The sequence below is a fragment of the Phacochoerus africanus genome, chromosome 1, assembly GCF_016906955.1.
Source record: "Phacochoerus africanus isolate WHEZ1 chromosome 1, ROS_Pafr_v1, whole genome shotgun sequence".
Classification (NCBI taxonomy): domain Eukaryota; kingdom Metazoa; phylum Chordata; class Mammalia; order Artiodactyla; family Suidae; genus Phacochoerus; species Phacochoerus africanus.
Window position 1 is genome coordinate 152,651,321 of NC_062544.1, and position 20,543 is coordinate 152,671,863.

Genomic DNA, 20,543 nt, shown 5'->3' on the forward strand with positions numbered 1-20,543 from the left:
CTTAAAAATGAAGCCAAGCTTTTTTGAGCATATTTAAAGTGCAATTTTATTTTACCAAGCTTTATAGTGGTGGGCTTAAATACTATTTGTGAGAAACTAAATTTAATAATTTATAATGCATCTTTCTTTATAATATTTTTCTAATCCAGCTGGGATAAAATTACAAAAATGTTTTAGTGATTTAGTAATGAGAGTATTTAACAAAATTTTTTTGGTCTCTTCCACAGCATGTGGAAGTTCCCCGGCCAGAGATTGAACCTGGGCTGCTGCAGTGACAACATCAGATCCTTTACATGCTGCGCCACCAAGGAACTCCATGAGAGTATTTGTATACTATAATGGAGTAGTCTGAATTTAATATTCAAGATATATGGATTAACACAAATTATCTCCAGTTCTTTTTATCTATCTATCTAGCTATTTTTTAAATGACCAGAGACAGAAGTTGAATACATATAGATGTGTGTGATTTTCCCTACTTCTAAATTTCAGATGAAATAATATTTTTTGTCTACAATGTGTTAGGAACTTATATGACTTCAAGCTAAAGATGCTTAAGTGTCTTTTGCTTTTTGATTTTGATGCAGGTGTTCCACACAGAAATAATTTCCATGCTTATGAAAGCTGTATGCAGTTAACCTTCGCTAACTGCTTTAAATATGTCATATCAGAGCTGTGGTCACCACAGTGTAAACACAGTCCCATGCTACTGTGCAATCTTATGTACTGTATTTAGCACAGGCTAGCAAAAGCTACCGTGCAATCTAATGTACTATATTTGGTACAGATTAGCAACAGCTCTCATTATGTAGTAGAGTCATGTGTTCATAGACATTATAAATTAGGAAATACTAACTTTATTATTTTAATTTTCCTTCTAATTTAAGTATTTAATCTCTGTTTTAGTGAAAGAAAAGCCAAGATAAGCTTCTAAGTTGTCTTTGGTATAAATTGCAAAAGAATTATATAGTGAATGGTTCAGAAAAAGCTTAATACAAATAATTTGTCAGGTCTTAGCTATCGACTGTGATTAAATCTAAGCTACTTTTTGATACAGAGCATGAATTTTATTTTTCTTTTTTTAAATTGCAGTTGATTTACAAGTTGTGCCAATTTCTGTAGTACAGCAGAGTGACCCAGTCCTACACATCATAGCATGAATTTTGAATGTATTCAATGTGAAGTTTAAGTTTTTGAAAACAGGTATGCTATATCATAAGATGCAAAAGCCAAGCTTATGAAATGATTGCAAACAGCTTCAGTTTTATCATGAAGCAAATCTGGAAAAGCAAGAAATCATACAGGAAAAAATAAAATATTTTATGTCATGGGGACAGCAATGAGCTGGTAAGACTAATTTTTACTAGAAAGATCAGGTGGCCAGGGAAGGAGGCAGCTGGAGTGAAACTTCTGTGAGAGCCCCAAGCCACAGGAAGGGACACCAAAGAGAAAGAAAGGGCCATTGTGGTCCTAGCTTTCTGACTTTTCCATTATGCCTTGCCTCCCCCTTCTGGGCCTCAAAAATCTCCCATTTCTCTGTCTGCTGACGCAAAGACAGGAAGTGCTTAAAGCCACAGTGTATGTTTATGGAAATGGCTGTGCCATTACAGGATAAGCATTCTGAAGTCCCACTTAGATTCAGAACTTGAAAATGAAAAAGACCTAAGAGTTACTGGCTTGGTCACAGAGCTTTAAGCAGACAGAACTGGGATGGGGACCCAGCTTCTCTGCCTCCTGCCTAAGATGCTCCTGACAGACAACCCTCAGTGAATCTTTCATAATCACAAGAATGGGAAAGTTGTGATGACCAGCACCAATACCAAATGAAGCCCTATCTATGAATAACACACTTTAAGTTCACTCTCCTTAGCTGCGTTGACATTGTCAAACCTTCAGTTTAAGAGTTCCTGTCATGGTGCAGCAGAAACGAAACGGACTAGGAACCATGAGGTTGCGGGTTCAATCTCTGGCCTTGCTCGGTGGGTTGAGGATCTGGTGTTGCTGTGGGCTGTGGTGTAGGTTGCAGACGCGACTCAGATCTGGCATTGCTGCGGCTCTGGCGTAGGCCAGCAGCTGTAGCTCTGATTGGACCCTGGCCTGGGGACCTCCACATGCCTCGGGTGCGGCCCTAAAAGGAGAAAAAACAAACAAACAAACACAAAACAAACAAACAAAAACCTGACTCTTAAGAACTATTATTAAAAAAAAAATCTTCAGTTTAATATTCTAGAATTTAAAAGCTTTTCACCAAAATGTGAGTTACACTCTTTTAGTATGCAACAACTGCAACGTTTCTCAACATAGCAGCCAGACTCAGCTCAGCCATGCCAATGAAGTATCCAGGAAATTTCTTAACCTGAGGGGTCCAGCCTCCAATCACATAAAGTTTATTATTCACTGTTACTACAGCATGACACGCCAATTGTAGTGGAAGGGGAGCCACCCTTTTCCAACTGTCCCGTTCTGCAGAGTACTTATCAACATAGTTTGTAATAAGATACTGGTTTTTAATTTTCATCTGTCCTCCTATGACATAGAGGTCATTATTGACACTGCCCAGAGCATAGAGCTCTCGAAATTCAGTTGTGCATAACTTTTCCCAAAACTGGTTGCCTCTATCATGATACCTGTAAATTAATAGAGAGAACCCAGGATTAGAGTTAATATAGAAACAACTCGCCAAAGAAACACACTTGTTTCCTTTTCAATTAAAAACAACATGATTTTGTTCTTTTAATTGGAGATGAAAAAAGCATCAATATAAAATAGCAGTAAATGTTTGTGCTTTTGGAGGCCAAGAAAATCATTTGCTAAAAGAGAATAAGTAAAAATAAAGAAAAAATTTAAATGTCCTATTTTGTGGACAAGAAGTTTCACTTTAATACTAAAAAAATCAGTTTTAGAGCAGAGAATCTGGAAATATTTCAATTCAGATTTCTAATGGGGTGATGTAGGATATACAGAACTTTAAGAATTGTTCTTGTGGTTCTAACCAGCTTAGAACAGAGTCAGGAGCACTCTAGTTTTAAAAACCTGCCTGTAGGGGTCTGCTGGGCTTTTAGCATCTATTTTAATCTATCCATTAGATATGATAATTTCAGTACTTTCTACCTTGAATAATTATGTCAGTCTGAGAAGAGTCCTGGGAGAAGAGCAGTGTAAATGGTCTCTCAACACCTCCTAGAGTCCAACACATTAAGTAATCGTGTGTGTGTGTGTGTGTGTGTGTGTGTGGTGTGTGTGCATGCACATATGGCATTACATAGTCCCTAAGTACACGAGTCTGAGGCCATCCTCTGTCTCGCCTCTTGATGATGTTAAGTCTATTTTCTCTGATTATGATTGGAACACAAGTCTAAGGACAAAAGTACTTATGGAGACAGGTGGATAAAAAATATGTGAAATTAGATGTGCCCTAGAAAATCCAGAAAGTATACTTGGAATTCAAAACTAAAGCAAAATAAAACAATAAACCAAACCCAGAAAAATGTGTAAAATAAGGAAGAAAATTTGTTCTGTTGGGAAACAAATGAAGAAATTACATATGTTCAACACAGAGTAAAATTTCTAAGTATAGGCAACTTATTTTGCTTCAAATGTTTGACAGTTAATCCTATTACAGGAGCCTTCCCCATCCCCAGCTGTTTTCTTACATTCTTCCCCAGAGATGACTTTTTACTTCAGGCTTCCTTCCAGCCAGCATGTCTAGTCTGGCTTGCCACAAACTGGATGCAGACATTGATCAAACCTTATGACAGCCGCCTGCAGTGTGCTTCCAGGTAGGGAACCGAAGCCCCAAGTACCACAGGGAGTATTTTTACTACCATTTATTTTTATTTTTATATATTTTTTGCTTTTTAGGGCTGCATCCGTGGCATATGAAGGGTTCCAGGCTAGGGGTCAAATTGGAACTATAGCTGCCAGCCTACGACACCACAGCCACAGCAATGTGTGATCTGAACCGCATCTGCAACCTACACCACAGCTCATAGCAACGCTGGATGCTCTAACACTATTTTTAATTGTACTGGATTTTAAAAGAGATGGGGGCTACTGAAGCAAAGATAATGATATATAAATAGAACTAAGGAGTTCCTGTTATTGCACAGTGGAAACGAATCCATCTGGCAACCATGAGGTTTCGGGTTTGATCCCTGGCCTTGCTCAGTGGGTTAAGGATCTGGAGTTGCTGTGGTGTAGGTCACAGACACTTGGATATGGCGTTGCTGTGGCTGTGGCAGAGACTGGCAGCTATAGCTCCGATTCAACCCCTAGCCTGGGAACCTCCATATGCTTCAGGTGCAGCCCTGAAAAGACAAAAGACAAATAAATAAATATAAATAAATAAATAAATAAATATAGAACTAAAAAATGGGTTTTGGTTTTCTGAGACATGGTTTAAGAAAAGAGGCCAAAAACAAAATATATCTCCTTAAGGTTGAGAAGTACATGTTTGTTGGGCAACTTGCTTATCTGATTTTGTTTTAACATTTTGAACTAAAAATGTGGAGAGAAGATGTCCAGATAAAACTATAAAACTTATTATTTTGGATATGGCATAACAAAGGAAATAATAGTGACAAAAGCATTCAATATTCACAGAGGTTGACAGTTTAAAGACAACACATATCCTCAGCTGTCTGTCTACTAAAGTATGAGAGACAGTTAAAAGAGATGAAAAGGTGTATTTTTTTTTTATAAAGAAATGACCTACTAGTCATTGCTACTAGAGCACTAGTCTTCTTCCTCTTTTGAGTCAAAAAGAAACACTTCTGCAGGGAAATCTCTGAACTAAAGCAGAGGCCAATTGAAGAGCCTCTTGGCAAAAGTAAAAGGGCTAATGGTAGGAAAATACCAAAGATGAGAATTTCTCACCCCATCGCAAACCTGGCCTTACAGTGACCTTCAGTAGAACTACAGGACTTGACCTGTGCAGGCGTCTGCTGGGCGTATTATGTAAGCCCCAAGCAGAGCTTCTGGTAATCTTTATTGCCTTGCTGACAATTCCATTGCTGGAGGAAAAGAGGGCAACTGATACTTTTACCCTAATTCTGACCAAAGTGGAAGAGCTGTTGGTGACAGAAACCTGGGTGAGCTCAAGATGGATAAGCAAGAAGATGCGGGGTGTCCACAACTGATTTGAAAGCCTGGACAGGGGAGCAGGCTTTCAAATCGGTTGTGAGGAAAGATGTGTGAGGATCAAAACACACACCTGGCTGGGCTGGACACTTAAGTGTTAACTCTGATGGCAGTGTTATGGACCATCTATGGGGAAGAAAGAGCTGCTTAGAGAACCCGAGGTGGAAAGAAGAGCATCTGACCTAGAGTGCGGAGGGCCCTCTGTCACCCTGTCAGAGGCCCAGATTCCCCTGCTCAGTGACCGCTCACTCTGTCACCGCAGGCAGAGCATTGCTGAGAGATGACAGAAAAACAGCCAACCTCTCATTTTTCCTCTGCCCCCCTTCACTGTTACTTGCCACTGAAAAGTCTGAGAAAACTCTGATACAGGCCTGGGGTCAGGGAGGGGTCTATAAGGAGAACTTGAGAGCCTGTGGACTCAGTTTTTATTTCCCTGGTTAGATTTAAGAGCTGAATTCTTGCTGAATAGCAACAAACAAGTCTTTTCATCCTCACATACAAGATCCACAATGACAGGCTGCTTCTCACAGACGCTCCTGTTCCTCTTACGATTCTAGAACTGAAGCATTCATGCCCGGCACACATTTTACACTACTGGAGGTTCAAGAAAGACCCACAAGTCAGGGGTACAGAAGGAAAACTGACAGGCAAGTAGTAATTTTGGTCAAGAAAAAAATTACTTATTACTCTGAATTGTGAACTCAAAAAAGTCAGTTCAAAGGAGTCAGTGTTAATTTTTTTCTTATTAAAAGTTATATCCAGCTCTTCAAAAACAAAACAGTTATATGAATAAATAATGAAAGTTAAGAGTGATAATATACAGTGGAATCATAAAACCCATACATTTAACATATGCAAATTCAACTATATGTTCTTAACAATTAAAGGGAGAGAAAAAATAATTTGAAAATGTGGATGACTTCATTATTAATTTTACCTATATGTAAAAATATGTGATGACAGGGTAATTTAGGATGCTATCACTCAGCAGGACTTTCTTCCACTGCTGCTAATGTCAAAGCAAGACAATGAAAACAGACTTAGCAAGCATACTGCTAGATACAAACCTGTAGATTTCAACATTCTTGCTCTTTTGTCTGGAGAGTCTAGAGGCACTTGCCTCGCCAGCCACAATGATAGTGTTGTTTTCCATGACGACACCAGTACACACGGTGCCTAAACCCTCCCCATACTTGGGAGATGAAATGAAATAGGTCTTGCGTGATGCAGGATCATAGCAAAAACTGGCATCCCCGTAGTTCCTGTGTCTTGACCTGATTCCTGAAGAATTGTTACCAATGCAAAGCAAAAGACTGGTGGTCTCCATGCCGTAACGCAGATTGAGAGCATGTGGCTGGGGAGTCTTGATGGCTTTGAATGCATTTTGAATGATGTCAATGCAACCTGCATCACACAGAAGCATTGTGTTCCTTCTCAGGGCTTGTCTTAGAAAAGAAGGACTTATCAGTTGCAGCCTAACTTGCTTCAGAAGCTCAACGAGATGCTCTGTGCGCAGTGCTCGGTTATGATTTACCCATCTCAGAACTAGGTCCAGAATGCTCTCTTCTCTGGTTATGTTCAGGTCATCTGATTTAATAAGCATCAGAAATTGGTGCACTTCAATTTCTAGTATCTCTTCATGTAAGCTCACCTCAGCAAAGTGCTGATATAAATATTTCTTCGATTGATCAGCTAAATCTTCAGCTCCAATCTGCTTTGCAAAATAATAGATACCTACACAGTTCGAGGCATCCATATGGTCCATCATATACTTCTGACACACCTGAAAGACTTCTTCCATCTGCATAAAATAGGCAGCCATGGCCACAGTTTGCACATTGGCATTACTGATCTCCAAAGCCGCACTGTACATGTAATTTAATATCACTGACACACTTTCTGCTGTGATGTCATAAAGTATGACTTCCCTTTGAGTACACTCAAGTAGTCCACAGGTAAACATGGCTTTGAAATAAGGACTAAATGCAGCCAGGACCAGCCTGTGGCAAGGAAATTTCTCCTCTTCTGCTATGAGTACAACATCAATCATCTCTGCTAGTTCTCTCATATTCTTAATTTTGTTTAGTAGATACAAGCCATGTTGGAATTTTTCTTTTCCCTCACTCTTGCACTCCATGGTGCACTTTCCAGTGTTTCTGAGTAAGTTTTCTTTGAATGTAGCTCAATCCTGGAGGGACTGTTTGTGTTTCTGATCACTCACAGAGCAACAGAGATGTCATATAACATTCCTGAGGGAAAGAAAAGAAGCAGTTTTTTTTCATTTTAATTTTTATTTGTTTTGTCTTTTTGCCATTTCTTGGGCTGCTCCCATGGCATATGGAGGTTCCCAGGCTAGGGGTCTAATCAGAGATGTAGCTGCCAGCCTATGCCACAGCCACAGCAACGCGGGATATGAGCCGCGTCTGCAACCTACATCACAGCTCACGGCAACGCCGGATCGTTAACCCACTGACCAAGGTCAGGGATTGAACCGGCAACCTTACGGTTCCTAGTCAGGTTAACCACTGTGCCACGATGGGAACTCCCAGAAGCAGTTCTCTTCTAACAAAAACATTCTCTGTAATGTAAGTATGCAGCATTAGTGCTAAGTATTTATAAGTAAATATTATTCATTCAGAATAAAGTAGTTTAGGGACATGGGATTAAGATGGTGGAATAGAAGGATTTGAGCAAAACTTCTCTCCCCAAAACAACAAAATTAACAACCAAATGCTGAGAAATCTTCAACCAAATGGACCAGAAATTTTCAAAAAGATATCCTACTCCAGAAGTCAGAGAGGAGGCCACAACAAGAGGCAGGAGGGGCGATTACACGATATAAGCAACCCCATACCTCCTGGGTGGGAAGCCCCACAGACTGGAAAGTAACTGCTTCAAAGAGACACACCTACAGGAGTAAGAGTTCTGAGCCCCGCATCAAGCTCCCACATGTGGGATCTGGCACTGGGAGAAAGAGCCCCTGGAGCATCTGGCATTGAAGGCCAGTGGGGCTTGTGTGCAGGAGCTCCACAGGGCTGGGGGAAATGGAGACCCCATTCTTAAAAGGCACACGCAGACTTTCACGTGCACCGGCTCCCAGCACAAAGCAAAGTCTCCATAGGAATCTGGGTCAAACCTGACTGCAGTTCTTGGAGGACCTCCTGGGAAAACAGGGGTGAATGTGGCTTGTTGTGGGGGAAGGACATTGGAAGCAAAGCTCTCGGGAATATTCAGCAGCGTGCCTTTCTCTGGAGGTGGATATTTTGAGAAAATATGGCCCCACCCACCAGCAGTGAGAAGCCCCAGGCCAAACAACAATCCAGGTGGGGTCACAGGCCCACCCATCAGCAAACAGGCTGCCTAAAGACCCCCCAGGCACACGGCCACCTCCAATCTCACCCAGAGACAAAGCCCCACCCACCAGAGGGATAGCAATCAGCTCCACCTACCAGTGGGCAGGCATCAGTCCCGCCCAGCAGGAAGCCTACAGAAAGCCCCCATACCAACCTCAGCCACAAGGGGGGCAGACCCCAGAGGTAAGAGAGGCTACAACTCTATTATCTGCAAAAAGGTCACCAAGACCTATAATGACGAAAAGACAGAGAACTACAACTCAGATGAGGGAGAAAGGAAAAACCCCAGAAAATCAGCTAAGCGATGAGGAGATTCTCAGCCTCCAGGAAAAAGACTTTAGATTGTTGATGCTGAAGATGATGCAAGACATTGGAAATAAACTGGAGGCAAAGATGGATAGCTGACGGGAAACACTGAGCAAAGAGATACAAGATATAAAACTTAAACAAGAAGAGATGCAAAATACAATAACTGAGGTAAAAAATTCACTAGGAGCAGCCAACAGCAGAATACGGGAGGCAGAAGAACGAATAAGCGAGGTGGAGGACAGATTAGTGGAAATCACGGATGCAGAACAGAAAAGAGAAAAAAGATTGAAAACAAATGAAGAGAGTCTCAGAGAACTCTGGGACGACGTTAAACACACCAACATCCATCTTACAGGGGTGCCAGAAGGAGAAGAGAGAGAGAAGGGGACAGAAAAAATATTCTAAGAGATAACAGACAAAAACTTCCCTAACATGGGAAAGGAACCACTCACTCAAATCCAGGAGGCCCAACAAGTACCATATAAAATGAACCCAAGGAGGAACACCCCGAGACACATATTACTCAAACTGACCTAAACTGAAGACAAAGAGAACATCTTGAAAGCAGCTAGGGAAAAGAAACAAATGACATACAAGGGAACCCCAATAAGGTTATCGGCAGATTTTTCAGCAGAAACTCCGCAGGCCAGAAGGGAGTGGCAGGATATACTTAACGTGATGAAAGGAAAAAAACCTCCAACCGAGATTACTTTACCCAGCAAGGCTCTCATTCAGATTTGAAGGAGAAATCAAAAGCGTCACAGAGAAGCAAAAGCTAAGAGAATTCAGCAACACCAAACCAGCTTTACAACAAATACTAAAGGAACTTCTCTAGGCAGAAAAGGAAAAGCCGCAATAGGAAACGAAAATACCACAAATGACAAGGCTCAACAGGAAAGGCACGTATACAGTAAAGATACGAAATCCTCCACGCACCATTATGCCACCAAAATCAGAAATCGTGAGAAGAGGAGGGTACAAATGCAGGACACTGGAGATGCTCTTGCAGTCAAGAGACCAACAACTTAAAACAATCTCGTGTATCTATAGACTCCTATATCAAAACTCCAGAATAACTGCAAACCAAAAATCTACAATTGATACACAGACAAATATGAAAAATCAACTCAAATACAACACTAAAGATAGTCATCAAACCACAAGAGGAGAGAACAAGAGAAAAAGGGAAGAAAAAAGAGCAACAAAAACAAATCCAAAGCAATTAATAAAATGGCAAAAAGAACATACATATCAATAATTACCTTAAATGTTAATGGACTAATGCCCCAACCAAAAGACACAGACTGGCTGAATGGGTACAAAAACAAGATCTGTGTATATGCTGTCTTCAAGAGACCCACTTTACTTCCAGGGACACAAACAAATTGAAAGTGAGAGGATGCAAGAAAATATTTCATGCAAACAGGAATCAAAGAAAGCTGGAGTAGCAATACTCACATCAGACAAAATAGACTTTAAAATGAAGAATATTTTAAGGGACAAGGAAGGTCACTACATAATGATCAAAAGATCAATCCAAGAAGAAGATGATAACCACTTTAAATATCTACACACCCATCATAGGCTCACTACAATATATATGAGGCAACTGCTAAACAACCTTAAAAGAACCAATCGACAATAGCACAATCATAGTGGGGGACTCTAACACCCCACTTACAGCAATGGACAGACAGATCATCGAGACAGAAAATCAATACGGAAACACAGGCCCTGAATGAAGCATTAGACCAGATGGACTTTTACAGGACATTCCATCCAAAAGCAACAGAATACACATTCTTCTCAAGTGCACATGGAACATTCTCTAAGATTGATCACATCCTAGGCTACAAATCAGACCTTGGTAACTTTAAGAAAATTGAAATCACATCAAGCATCTTTTCTGACCACAACGCTAGGCCACTGGAAATCAACAACAAGAAAACAACTGCAAAAAACACAAACACGTGGGGACTAAACAACATGCTACTAAACAACCAATGGATCACTGAAGACATCAAAGAGGAAACTAAAACATACCTAGAAGCAAATGACAACAAAGATACAACACTCCAAAACCTATGGGATGCAGCTGGGAGTTCCCATCGTGGCTCAGTGGTTAACGAATCCGACTAGGAACCATGAGGTTGCGGGTTCGATCCCTGGCCTCACTCAGTGGGTTAAGGATCCGGCATTGCTGTGAGCTGTGATGTAGGTTACAGGTGCAGCTCAGATCCCGTGTTGTTGTGGCTCTGGCACAGGCCGGCAGCTACAGCTCTGATTAGACCCCTAGACTGGGAGCCTCCATATGCCATGGGAACAGCCCAAGAAACGGAGAAAAAAAGAAAAAGAGAGAGAGAAGCGCTAAAGAGACAAAAGACCTGTACTCTGAAAACTAGAAGACACTGATATGCCATGGGAACAGCCCAAGAAACGGAGAAAAAAAGAAAAAGAGAGAGAGAAGCGCTAAAGAGACAAAAGACCTGTACTCTGAAAACTAGAAGACACTGATGAAAGCAATCAAAGATGACGCAAATACATGGAAAGACATACCATGCTCTAGGATTGGAAGAGTCAATACTATCAAAATGAGTATACTACCGAAGACAATCTACAGACTCAATGCAATCCCTATCAAATCACCAAGGACATTTTTTACAGAACTCAAACAAAAGATTTTCAAGTTTCTTTGGAAGCACAGAAGACCCAGAATAGCCAAAGACCTCCTGAAAAAGAAAAATGGAGCTGGAGGAATCAGGCGCCCGGACTTCAGACTATACTACAAAGCAACAGTCATCAAAACCATGGGGCACTGGCACAAAGACAGGAATAGAGATCAGCGGAACAGGACAGGAAGCCCAGAATTCAACCCACGCACCTACAGCCAACTCGTCTATGACAAAGGAGGCAAGAATAGACAACGAAGAAAGGACAGCTTGTTCCATAAGTGGACAGCCACATGGGAAAGAATGAAACTAGAACACTCCCTAACACCATACACCAAAATAAACTCCAAATGGATCAAAGACCTAGACAGAAGCCCAGACACTATCAAACTCTCAGAGGAAAACATAGGCCAAACACTCTCTGGCATAAACCACAGCAACAGCTTCTCAGATCCACCTCTTAGAGTATTGACGATAAACACAAAAATAAACAAATGGGACCTAATCAAACTTAAAAGTTTCTGCATAGCAAAGGAAACCCTAAACCAAACGAAAAGACAACCCACAGAGTGGGAGATCATCTTTGCAAATCAATCAACTGACAAGGGATTCATCTCCAAGATTTATAAACACCTTCTGCAGCTCCATACCAAAAAAACAAACAACCCCATCAAAAAATGGGCAGAAGATCTAAACAGACAGTTCTCCAAAGAAGACATACAGATGGCCAAAAAACACATGACGCATTATTAGAGAAATGCACATCAAAACCACTATGAGGTACCACCTTACACCAGCCAGAATGGCCATCATCAAAAAGTCAACAAACAATAAGTGCTGGAGAGGGTGTGGAGAAAAAGGAACCCTATTACACTGTGGGTGGGATTGCAAATTGGTGCAACCACTGTGGAAAGCAGTATGGAGATTCCTCAGAAAACTAAAAATAGAACTACCATTGGATCCAGCAATCCCACTCCCGGGCATCTATCCAGAGAAAACCATGACTCGAAAAGACACATGTCCTCCCATGTTCACTGCAGCACTATTTGCAAGAGCCAAGACATGGAAACAACCTAAATGTCCATCGACAGAGGAGTGGATCAAGAAGATGTGGTACATATACACAATGGTATATCAGTCAGCCTTAAAAGGCTTAAAATACTGGCATTTTTAGCAACATGGATGGACCTAGAAATTATCATGCTGAGTGAAGTCAGTCAGACAATGAGACACCAACATCAAATGCTTCCACTGACATGTGGAATCTGAAAAAAGGACAGACTGAACTTCTTTGCAGAACAGGTACTGACTCACAGACTTTGAAAAACTTATGGTTTCCAAAGGACACAGTTTGGCGTGTGGGAGGATGTGCTGGGGATGTGGGATAGAAATCCTATAAAATTGGATTGTGATGATCATTGTACAACTACAAATGTAATAAATTCATTGAGTAATAAAAAAGAATAAAGCAGCTTAAAACAACTACTTTGGTGTCTAAAAATAATGTCGATGATTGCAGCAGTCAATCATTAACAACTAACAATATTTTCTGAATTAGCAGTGGAGATTTTTCTAGGAGGGCTGGAAAGTCCTCCCTCCCAAGGTGAATGATGAGAGAAGTGAGTGCTAAGACCTTTTGCAAGTCCCCTTCCAGTTGTGGTCAGAGGATACGGGGGCATCAGGTAATATTCTCTCTGAGGAGATGCAACTTTACCGAAAAGCTATGTGCACCATTCCCCAAAATGCACTCAAATGCTGTCAATCCACAAAATCACAACTGAGGTGTGTAGGCTGGCTGGGAAAAAAAAAAAAACTCCACTAAAATCCTGCTCAAACTTCACTATGGGGCAAACAATTCAAAACTGCTTTGGAAAATCAACCAAGTATGTCTTGATCTGAGAATTTGCAATACTTGAAACTTGAAGCTAAATCATCCTAAACTTAGAAAATGAGCAAAAGTCACCCTGTTTCCCTCCCTCACTTGTTCAGCTCCTCTCTGTCCCCTCCCTCACAGGGGCAAAGGCAGAGTCACCTCTTGCCTGAAAGAAACTCTTCTAATTAAAATTCTTTATTAACTGGCTGTCTCAGTTTCCCTTTCCCTGGGGGTGGGGACAGAAGCAGGATGTTTCAGGGACACTACTTGGTTGTTTTGATTTAAAGCAGGACCTTCCTAGAGTGGCATCCTTGACATGTGAGCGAGGATCTGAAGTCTGTCATCCCCTCCAGGTATAGCCTGGCTATAAGCTGCTTGGAATAAGAATACACAATGATGGCACTGGGAATTAAGAAAGGAGGGGAGGTGGTAATTTCAACACTGAAAGCAAAATTTGTCAGCCATAAATGTTATAAGTTTTTAAAATTTCTGTAATCCTGTAAAGGATAGAAATCTCATATGTCTCAAGGAGATACGGCACTTTTTTCAGTCTTGAATTAAAGTTCATTTCAGGAAACAGGTGTTAAGCATGATAGGAAACTTTAATTACATAATGGCAACTATAAGATCTAAAAATCACTGTGTTGAAGGGTGTAGAATTATAAAAACTAGCCGATCTTAGAATCTGTATACTTGAAATATGAGTAAAACCCTGCTTGCCGGACTTTCTGGCATTAATGGCTTGGTTTTATTTCAATAAAAGCCTAAGATTTTCTTTGCAAAGGCTTGCAGGTTAAAAGTGAACTTTTGCTTTTTTGCTTTATTTGGTTTAGATTTATTGAGAATCCAGCTATGGGTAATTAAAAGATCATTACATTTCTGAGCTTTTCTACAACACATTATGATTAGTCCAAATTACATTATGCAGCCTTCTTTATACATAAACACATTAATCAACTTTATAGATGGGGCTGTTATTTCAAGCTAAAAAGGATAAATCTTTCTTATAAGGAAATAATTATTTTAAGATTTTCTATCCATTTGTACTGATACACAGAAACCCTCCCAAGGTACCAATACCTACAATGCTAGAGGGCCAAGAGCATCTTCCAGAGAGGACCACATGACCTAACACAGTGCAGGTAGTTCAGACTAATCAGTTCCTGAGGTGTTGATCTTGATGTTCTAGGAAGAAAGGAGATGCTGGGGAAACAACTGTTGTGACCACAACCTAGGATTTGATATCTTTCAGGCAAGAACCAAGCCACCCTGTTGAATTTTTTGGCATAGGGGCTAGTTTAATAAAAAAAAATATGTGGCATTAGTTTCAAGGAGCAGTTAAACATAGAATAACCAGTACATTATGGACTATTTTTTCTTTATATACACATTTTATGTAATATAAACAACTCTATAGTGGACGATATTGGCTTTCCCTTAGCATCCAGCCTGCCTTCCCTGGTGCAGCTGGGGGGAGGGAGGAACTGACTCCCAAACCCTCACCACTGGGACTGGTGCTTGGGCTGGTGTGAGACCTGAGATTGGCCTGATTGGCTTGGTCTCTGGTTTAACAGCTGAGAGCATCCATGTGTCACAAAGAGAAGTGGCCTGGACCTGCTGCAGCTGTGTCCTCACAGCCAGCAAGAACAAAGCCAGTACAGAAAGGAAGGTAAAAATTTCAGAGCAGGAAGCTCAAAACTTGTCTCATATATGTATTTTTAAGTCTGGAGAGAGAACCATTCCTAGTTTTTTGTTTGTTTGTCTTTTTTTGTCCTTTAAGGGCTGCACCCGTGGCATGTGGAGGTTCCCAGACTAGGGGTCTAATCGGAGCTGTAGCTGCTGGCCTATGCCAGAGCCATAGCAACACCAGATCCAAGCCGTGTCTGCGACCTACACCACAGCTCATGGCAACGCTGGATCCTTGACCCACCGAGCGGGGCCAGGAATCAAACCTGCAACCTCATGGTACTTAGTCGGATTCATTTCCACTGCGCCATGATGGGAACTCCCTGTGATTGTTTAAGCTAGTAGGATTGGGAAAGCTGTTACTGGCACTTAGGAGTCCTAACTAGTAATGGAAGCATATACAAGAATATTGGGAAAAGGCCGTCTGAGGCAACTGCAATTACATCTTTTATAAAATTTCACTTTCGGTACATTCTAACATTTTCTATTATTACACTGTCAACTAAAAGAACCACAGAAACTTCTACTTATTCTCTTTTCTCCTTGAAAGAAGGCAAAAATCACTCAGTCACTCTTCCAAGTTTACCTCTTCTTAAATGGCCACAGCATTTTACTGGTTCAGGAACTGAGCCTTGAACCCAGTTCCGCCTGACTCCAAAGTGCCAAACCGGGGGCAGAGAGGAAATAACTCAGGCTTTGCACAGTTTCTGTCTTAACTCAGCTCTGCTGTTCCAATGCAGAAGTAGCCAGAGACCATACATAAACAGATGACAGTGGCTCTGTGCCAATAAGATTTTTTAGGGATGCTGAAACTTGAATTACACATATATTTCATGTTGTGAAATATTATTCATATTTTGATATTAAAAAGCCATTTTAAAATGATAAAATTTATTCTTAGCTCATGGGCTATACAAAATGGGGGGCAGGGCAACACCTGGCCCCACCATTGCAAACAAGTCCACTTTATAGATATGAGTGGGATAGTATCCAGTCTGGTGCCTAGTCTCCAATTCTCTGCTTAAACCTGGCTGAAGAGTTCTGAGAAGGGGAACAGTCAGATTCTTATTTTAAAAAGATTATTTGGTTGTCCCCAAGGTTCCCAAATATCAATCAGTTTCTTGATGCAGCTTCTCCATCCCAAACATTGGCTTCAACAACAACAAATTCTTTTAAAACAGAAATAACTGTTTCAAACATTCAGAAGAAACATTTAAGAATTTTTTTAGTGCGGCATATATATTTGTTAACTAGCCCTTCATTCTAATTGCCTTTTATATAACCCCTGAAAGTCACTCAAATTGCTATAGATTTACAGACCAGATGAATTTACTGGTGGAAATTCTGAAAAATACTTGGGCAGTTAAATTAGCCACCATATTTGACAAACATTCTCAGCATTGTTTCTTGTACACATAAGGTACATGAAAGATTTGGCACTGCAGATGGGGGCTCTGAAGTAAATCAGTCGAGTCTGAATTTCAGTTTAGATCTTTAAATTATGTAACTTTTCTAGATCTTTGTTGCTGCACCTGTAAAATGGGCATACTGTATATCAACAAAGTAGTTAAGTCAGTCCTTTGTAGCCAAGTGCTCACAGTGGTGTAGCAGAGGGTAACTCAGAGGTTAGAAACATGGGCTCTTGGCTTGGGTTACTGTGACTTGGGCTCTGAGACCTCGCTCTACCATTTAACAACACAAGCAAGTTTTTTAGCCTCTTTCTGTTTCCTTACCTGAGATTATTTTGAGAATTATATGAGAATAGTTGGGAGAATTAAATAGGGTCATACATGTACAATATGTAATTTGCTTGGTAAAATTTGCTTGGTAAAGCTGAAGCTGGGGATACCTGTACACATGATTTTCAAACAATAACAATGTTTGGGTCCATATACAAAGTGCCTGTGGGTACAGACACAGCTCACAAATAAAAGATGCTGACAGCAACATTCTCTTGTCATGAGGGCACAGAGGGCATTCTCCTTTCATCAGCAAAATAAAATTGTATAAATGTTCTCAAGGATATCAATGGGAAGTTATTCTCTGCTCCAATTTATAGAAGACTGAATTGGAGCATTCATATTAATAGTACCCATAATAATGGAGAAAAAATGAGTAGCAAAGATAAATATAAATCACAAGAATAAAGCCTTATTATTTTGCAAATCCAAAATGCAGTTATACCCATGTCCAGTATATTTAGTTTTAAGACAGAAACTGCCGTAAATGTTAATGTGGCATAAAAATATTAATGCTTTGTTTCTACGATGTTTAATTTTATAATCTTTACATTGTTGTTAAAATTGCTATTTTTTCTAAATAACAATTGATACATGACCATGCCTCCACATTTTGCTAAAGGTAAGACTAGTTTAAATTCATAGCAGTACTGTTTGAAATAGCAAAAATTTGGAAATAACCTAAATATCCATTAATGGGAGAGACTGTAGGATATTCACTCAAGAGAATATTGTATAGCATAAAAAAGAATGAACTAGAGCTACATGTATCAGCATGGATAAATTTCACAAAGTGCGAAAAAAAAACTGTGGAAGAATAGAGGCTGTGTGCGACTGATAGCTTGTTTAAAATACTCAGAACAACTTTATACATCCTAACAGAGTAAATGTGGATGATATATTTAAGACAAAGTACATATAAACAATTAGGGAATCTGTTAACTGTATATGGGAGATTTTGGTAGTATTATTAGAACTTTCTTGTAAGTTTGAAATTATATCAAAATAAAGTTAAAATAATTATAAATTCTTTGAGGATACATACACCTGTGGTGGAATATAAAGAAATGAAAGGTTGTTATAAACACCAAGTTCAGGACAGGGTTGCCTTCAGGAAGTGTGGAAGGAAGTGGGTGCAACTGGAGAAGGGTGACAAGGGTTTCAACTGCATAATCAGTATTTAACTTCACCAGCTGTATGTCAGTTACTGGACACACATTTTATTACTCCTTATGCCTTTCTGCATATCAAATATTGCATAAACTAAGTTTAAAATTAAAAATTGTATTGACAGTAGAGTACCTTACAACTTTGAAACCCACACTGTAAACATGTGTGTGTGTATGTGGGGGGACAGGACACATAGATACATTATGAATTTTCCTTTTAACCTGTCAAAGTTTAGGCAGGCCAACTTATGAGTGATTGGAAAATGCAAAAGCTTTATCCAGTTTGAATGAGAACTGCTCTGGAGGAAAGGCAGAAATAATTCCTTCCTACTCCTGCTTTGGCCGGCAAAGAAGTTACTGGATTCCCAAATTAATCCATATTTCTTTTCCAAAGAAATGTTCAGTATGGTGAGTAAATTATAATTTGAAATGACAGAGGTGATCAACAGCCAAGCCTGGAATTTTATCGATTAAAAAACTGAAAACCTGAGAAATAGTATACTTAAGGTCTGTCTTAATCCATTCGATGGATTTTGGTTGGCAAGCCAAATACTGTCTGTCAACATGACATCAGAAAATGATGTCTCAGTTCCAGTGCTTAAAACATGGCCCTTCCGTAAGCTGGTGACTATCATGTATGAATCATTACCCCACATTTAAAAAATTACCTCGATCCTACTCTCACCAGCACTGCCCCCCTCCCCGATTCAGGTGCTACAGGGCCCCTCACAGTCTAGCACCTCCCAGCCCCTCCTGCTTGTCTCCTAAAGCTCCTTCCTTGTATTTTTCATCTCTTAGTAGTAACAGACCCACTCCCAACTATAATGCTCATGCCTACGCATGTTGTTCTCTGTCTGGAAGATTCTCACCCCCTGCCACCTGAAAAAAATGTGGCTGGGTTTTCAAGGAGCTGTCAGTTAACTTTAACAATCATGGGGGCGCGCAGAACAATTAGACCCCTTAGTCTGCAGTTAGGAGCGTGGCCGGCACGGCAAGGGCAGGTACAGTGCAGGCCAGTCCTGGGCTCCGGGAGGGCCGCGGGACCTGCAGACAGAGGCGCTCGCGGCCAAGGGCCAGGAGCTGAGGGAGCAGAGATGCAGGGGCCCGGGCCACGAGGGGTCCTCCTCCGCCTGGTTGCCGTTACTTACAGGGCTGCCGGCTCTTCGGGCGCGGACGCAATCCTCTGCCGGGGCCTCCGCGATGGCACCGAAACGGCAGGCGCTGCCCAATAAGGGCCGGGCTGGTAGAGCGATATAAATAGATGTGCGGGGAGGGGGCATGGGCGCCTGCGGGGCTGGGGGAGGGGGAGCGCTGGCAGCTCCGCGGCCTGACAGGTGCGCTCTCTCTGCACCCCGTCCCGGCCGTCAGGACTTCGTGCCCAGGCCCGCAGGCTGCTGTGTGTGCATACATATGTGTACGTGTATGTGTGTACCTCAGGGTTAGCATGGGAGGGCAGGGGTTCTGGCAGTTACCACACCTACATATTTTGGTCCTTATTGTCTCTTGTATCCTGAAGGGCTCAGCACTGTGGCCTGTGCCGTCACACGGTGCGCACCCAGCACGGTGTCACATTGTAGCCAGGTGTACACAACTGGCACATTGCCCCATCCAGCCTGAAAGCTCCCAGACGCCATGAGCTCTGTCCACTAACTTGCTGGCTTTGGCCCTCCAGAGAACAGATGGTCAGGGAGTGGTCACTGATTTGGGTGATGGAGAGGCAAAGACGGTAAGTGACAGGAAGGAGGGCCTTACCTGGTGTCCTAGCTCGGCTCAGCTCTTTACAGCCTCATGACCTTGCAGAGTAACTCAGATTCGTGGAGCACAGCCAGCAAAGCATAATGCATCTGGCTCACATCCTGGTTATTAGGAGGATGAAATAGAGCTGATGGGCGTGAAAGTACTTTGATAACTATCAAGTAACCCACGTGTTTTCCCCTGATGAGGTGTGTGTTAGCAAATGCAAAGATCTTGAAAGTGGGTCAGAAGCCTCCTCTTCCTGATAATATTGATTGTGTCCTGTCCTGAGCCAGAGACGGGACCACATTTCTTTGGAGGCTCTTCTGCTTTAAGACTCTGTCACAGAGAGGCCTGGAGGAGGGAGATACTTGCCTGTCTACTAAATGGCGCCTTTCCACTCCTGTGATGATAAACCACTCAGATAGCCCAGCCTTTGGGTGGTCAAGGCAGCATAAAACTTAATTGTATAGATTTGAGGGTTTTTGAAATGTCATGAACCTTCTGGAAGCCAAGTTTTTCTCCACACCCCAAGATTATTTCCTTTTCCCCAGCAACGAAATCCTCAAAACTCGAGTACATGCATAATCAAATCTCATTAGAGGTGGCGTCCAAGTAGTTTCTTAACACAAGCATGACATTGTTTGCTATATTATTATTATTTTTGGCTGCTCCTGTGGCATGTGGAAGTTCCCAGGCCAGGGATAGAACCTGTACCACAGCAGTGACTCCAGCTGCTGCAGTGACAGCACTGGATCCTTAGCCAGCTGCACTATGAGGGAACATTGTTAACGTTGTTGCATTATTAAGCAGTGATTAGTGTCTTATGTATTGTGTAAGTTAAGATGTATGGGTTTAGCCTCTCTAACAAA

General features: G+C 41.3%; 1 protein-coding gene across 2 annotated transcripts in view; it reads right to left on the reverse strand.

Moving 5' to 3' along the window:
• Positions 1-19,161, reverse strand: part of KBTBD12 (kelch repeat and BTB domain containing 12) — a 72,685-nt gene extending 53,524 nt beyond the window's left edge. The window contains exons 1-4 of one of the 2 annotated variants that reach the window (XM_047782481.1): positions 19,086-19,161; positions 14,428-14,528; positions 6,207-7,388; positions 2,357-2,627 (exon numbers count right to left, since the gene is read on the reverse strand). In XM_047782481.1, coding sequence (XP_047638437.1) covers positions 2,357-2,627; positions 6,207-7,276 — 1,341 coding nt within the window. In that variant the 5' untranslated portion in view covers positions 7,277-7,388; positions 14,428-14,528; positions 19,086-19,161. The remainder of the gene's footprint in view (positions 1-2,356; positions 2,628-6,206; positions 7,389-14,427; positions 14,529-19,085) is intronic. The other variant, XM_047782473.1, reaches the window with a different exon arrangement.
• Positions 19,162-20,543: the final 1,382 nt, after the last annotated feature.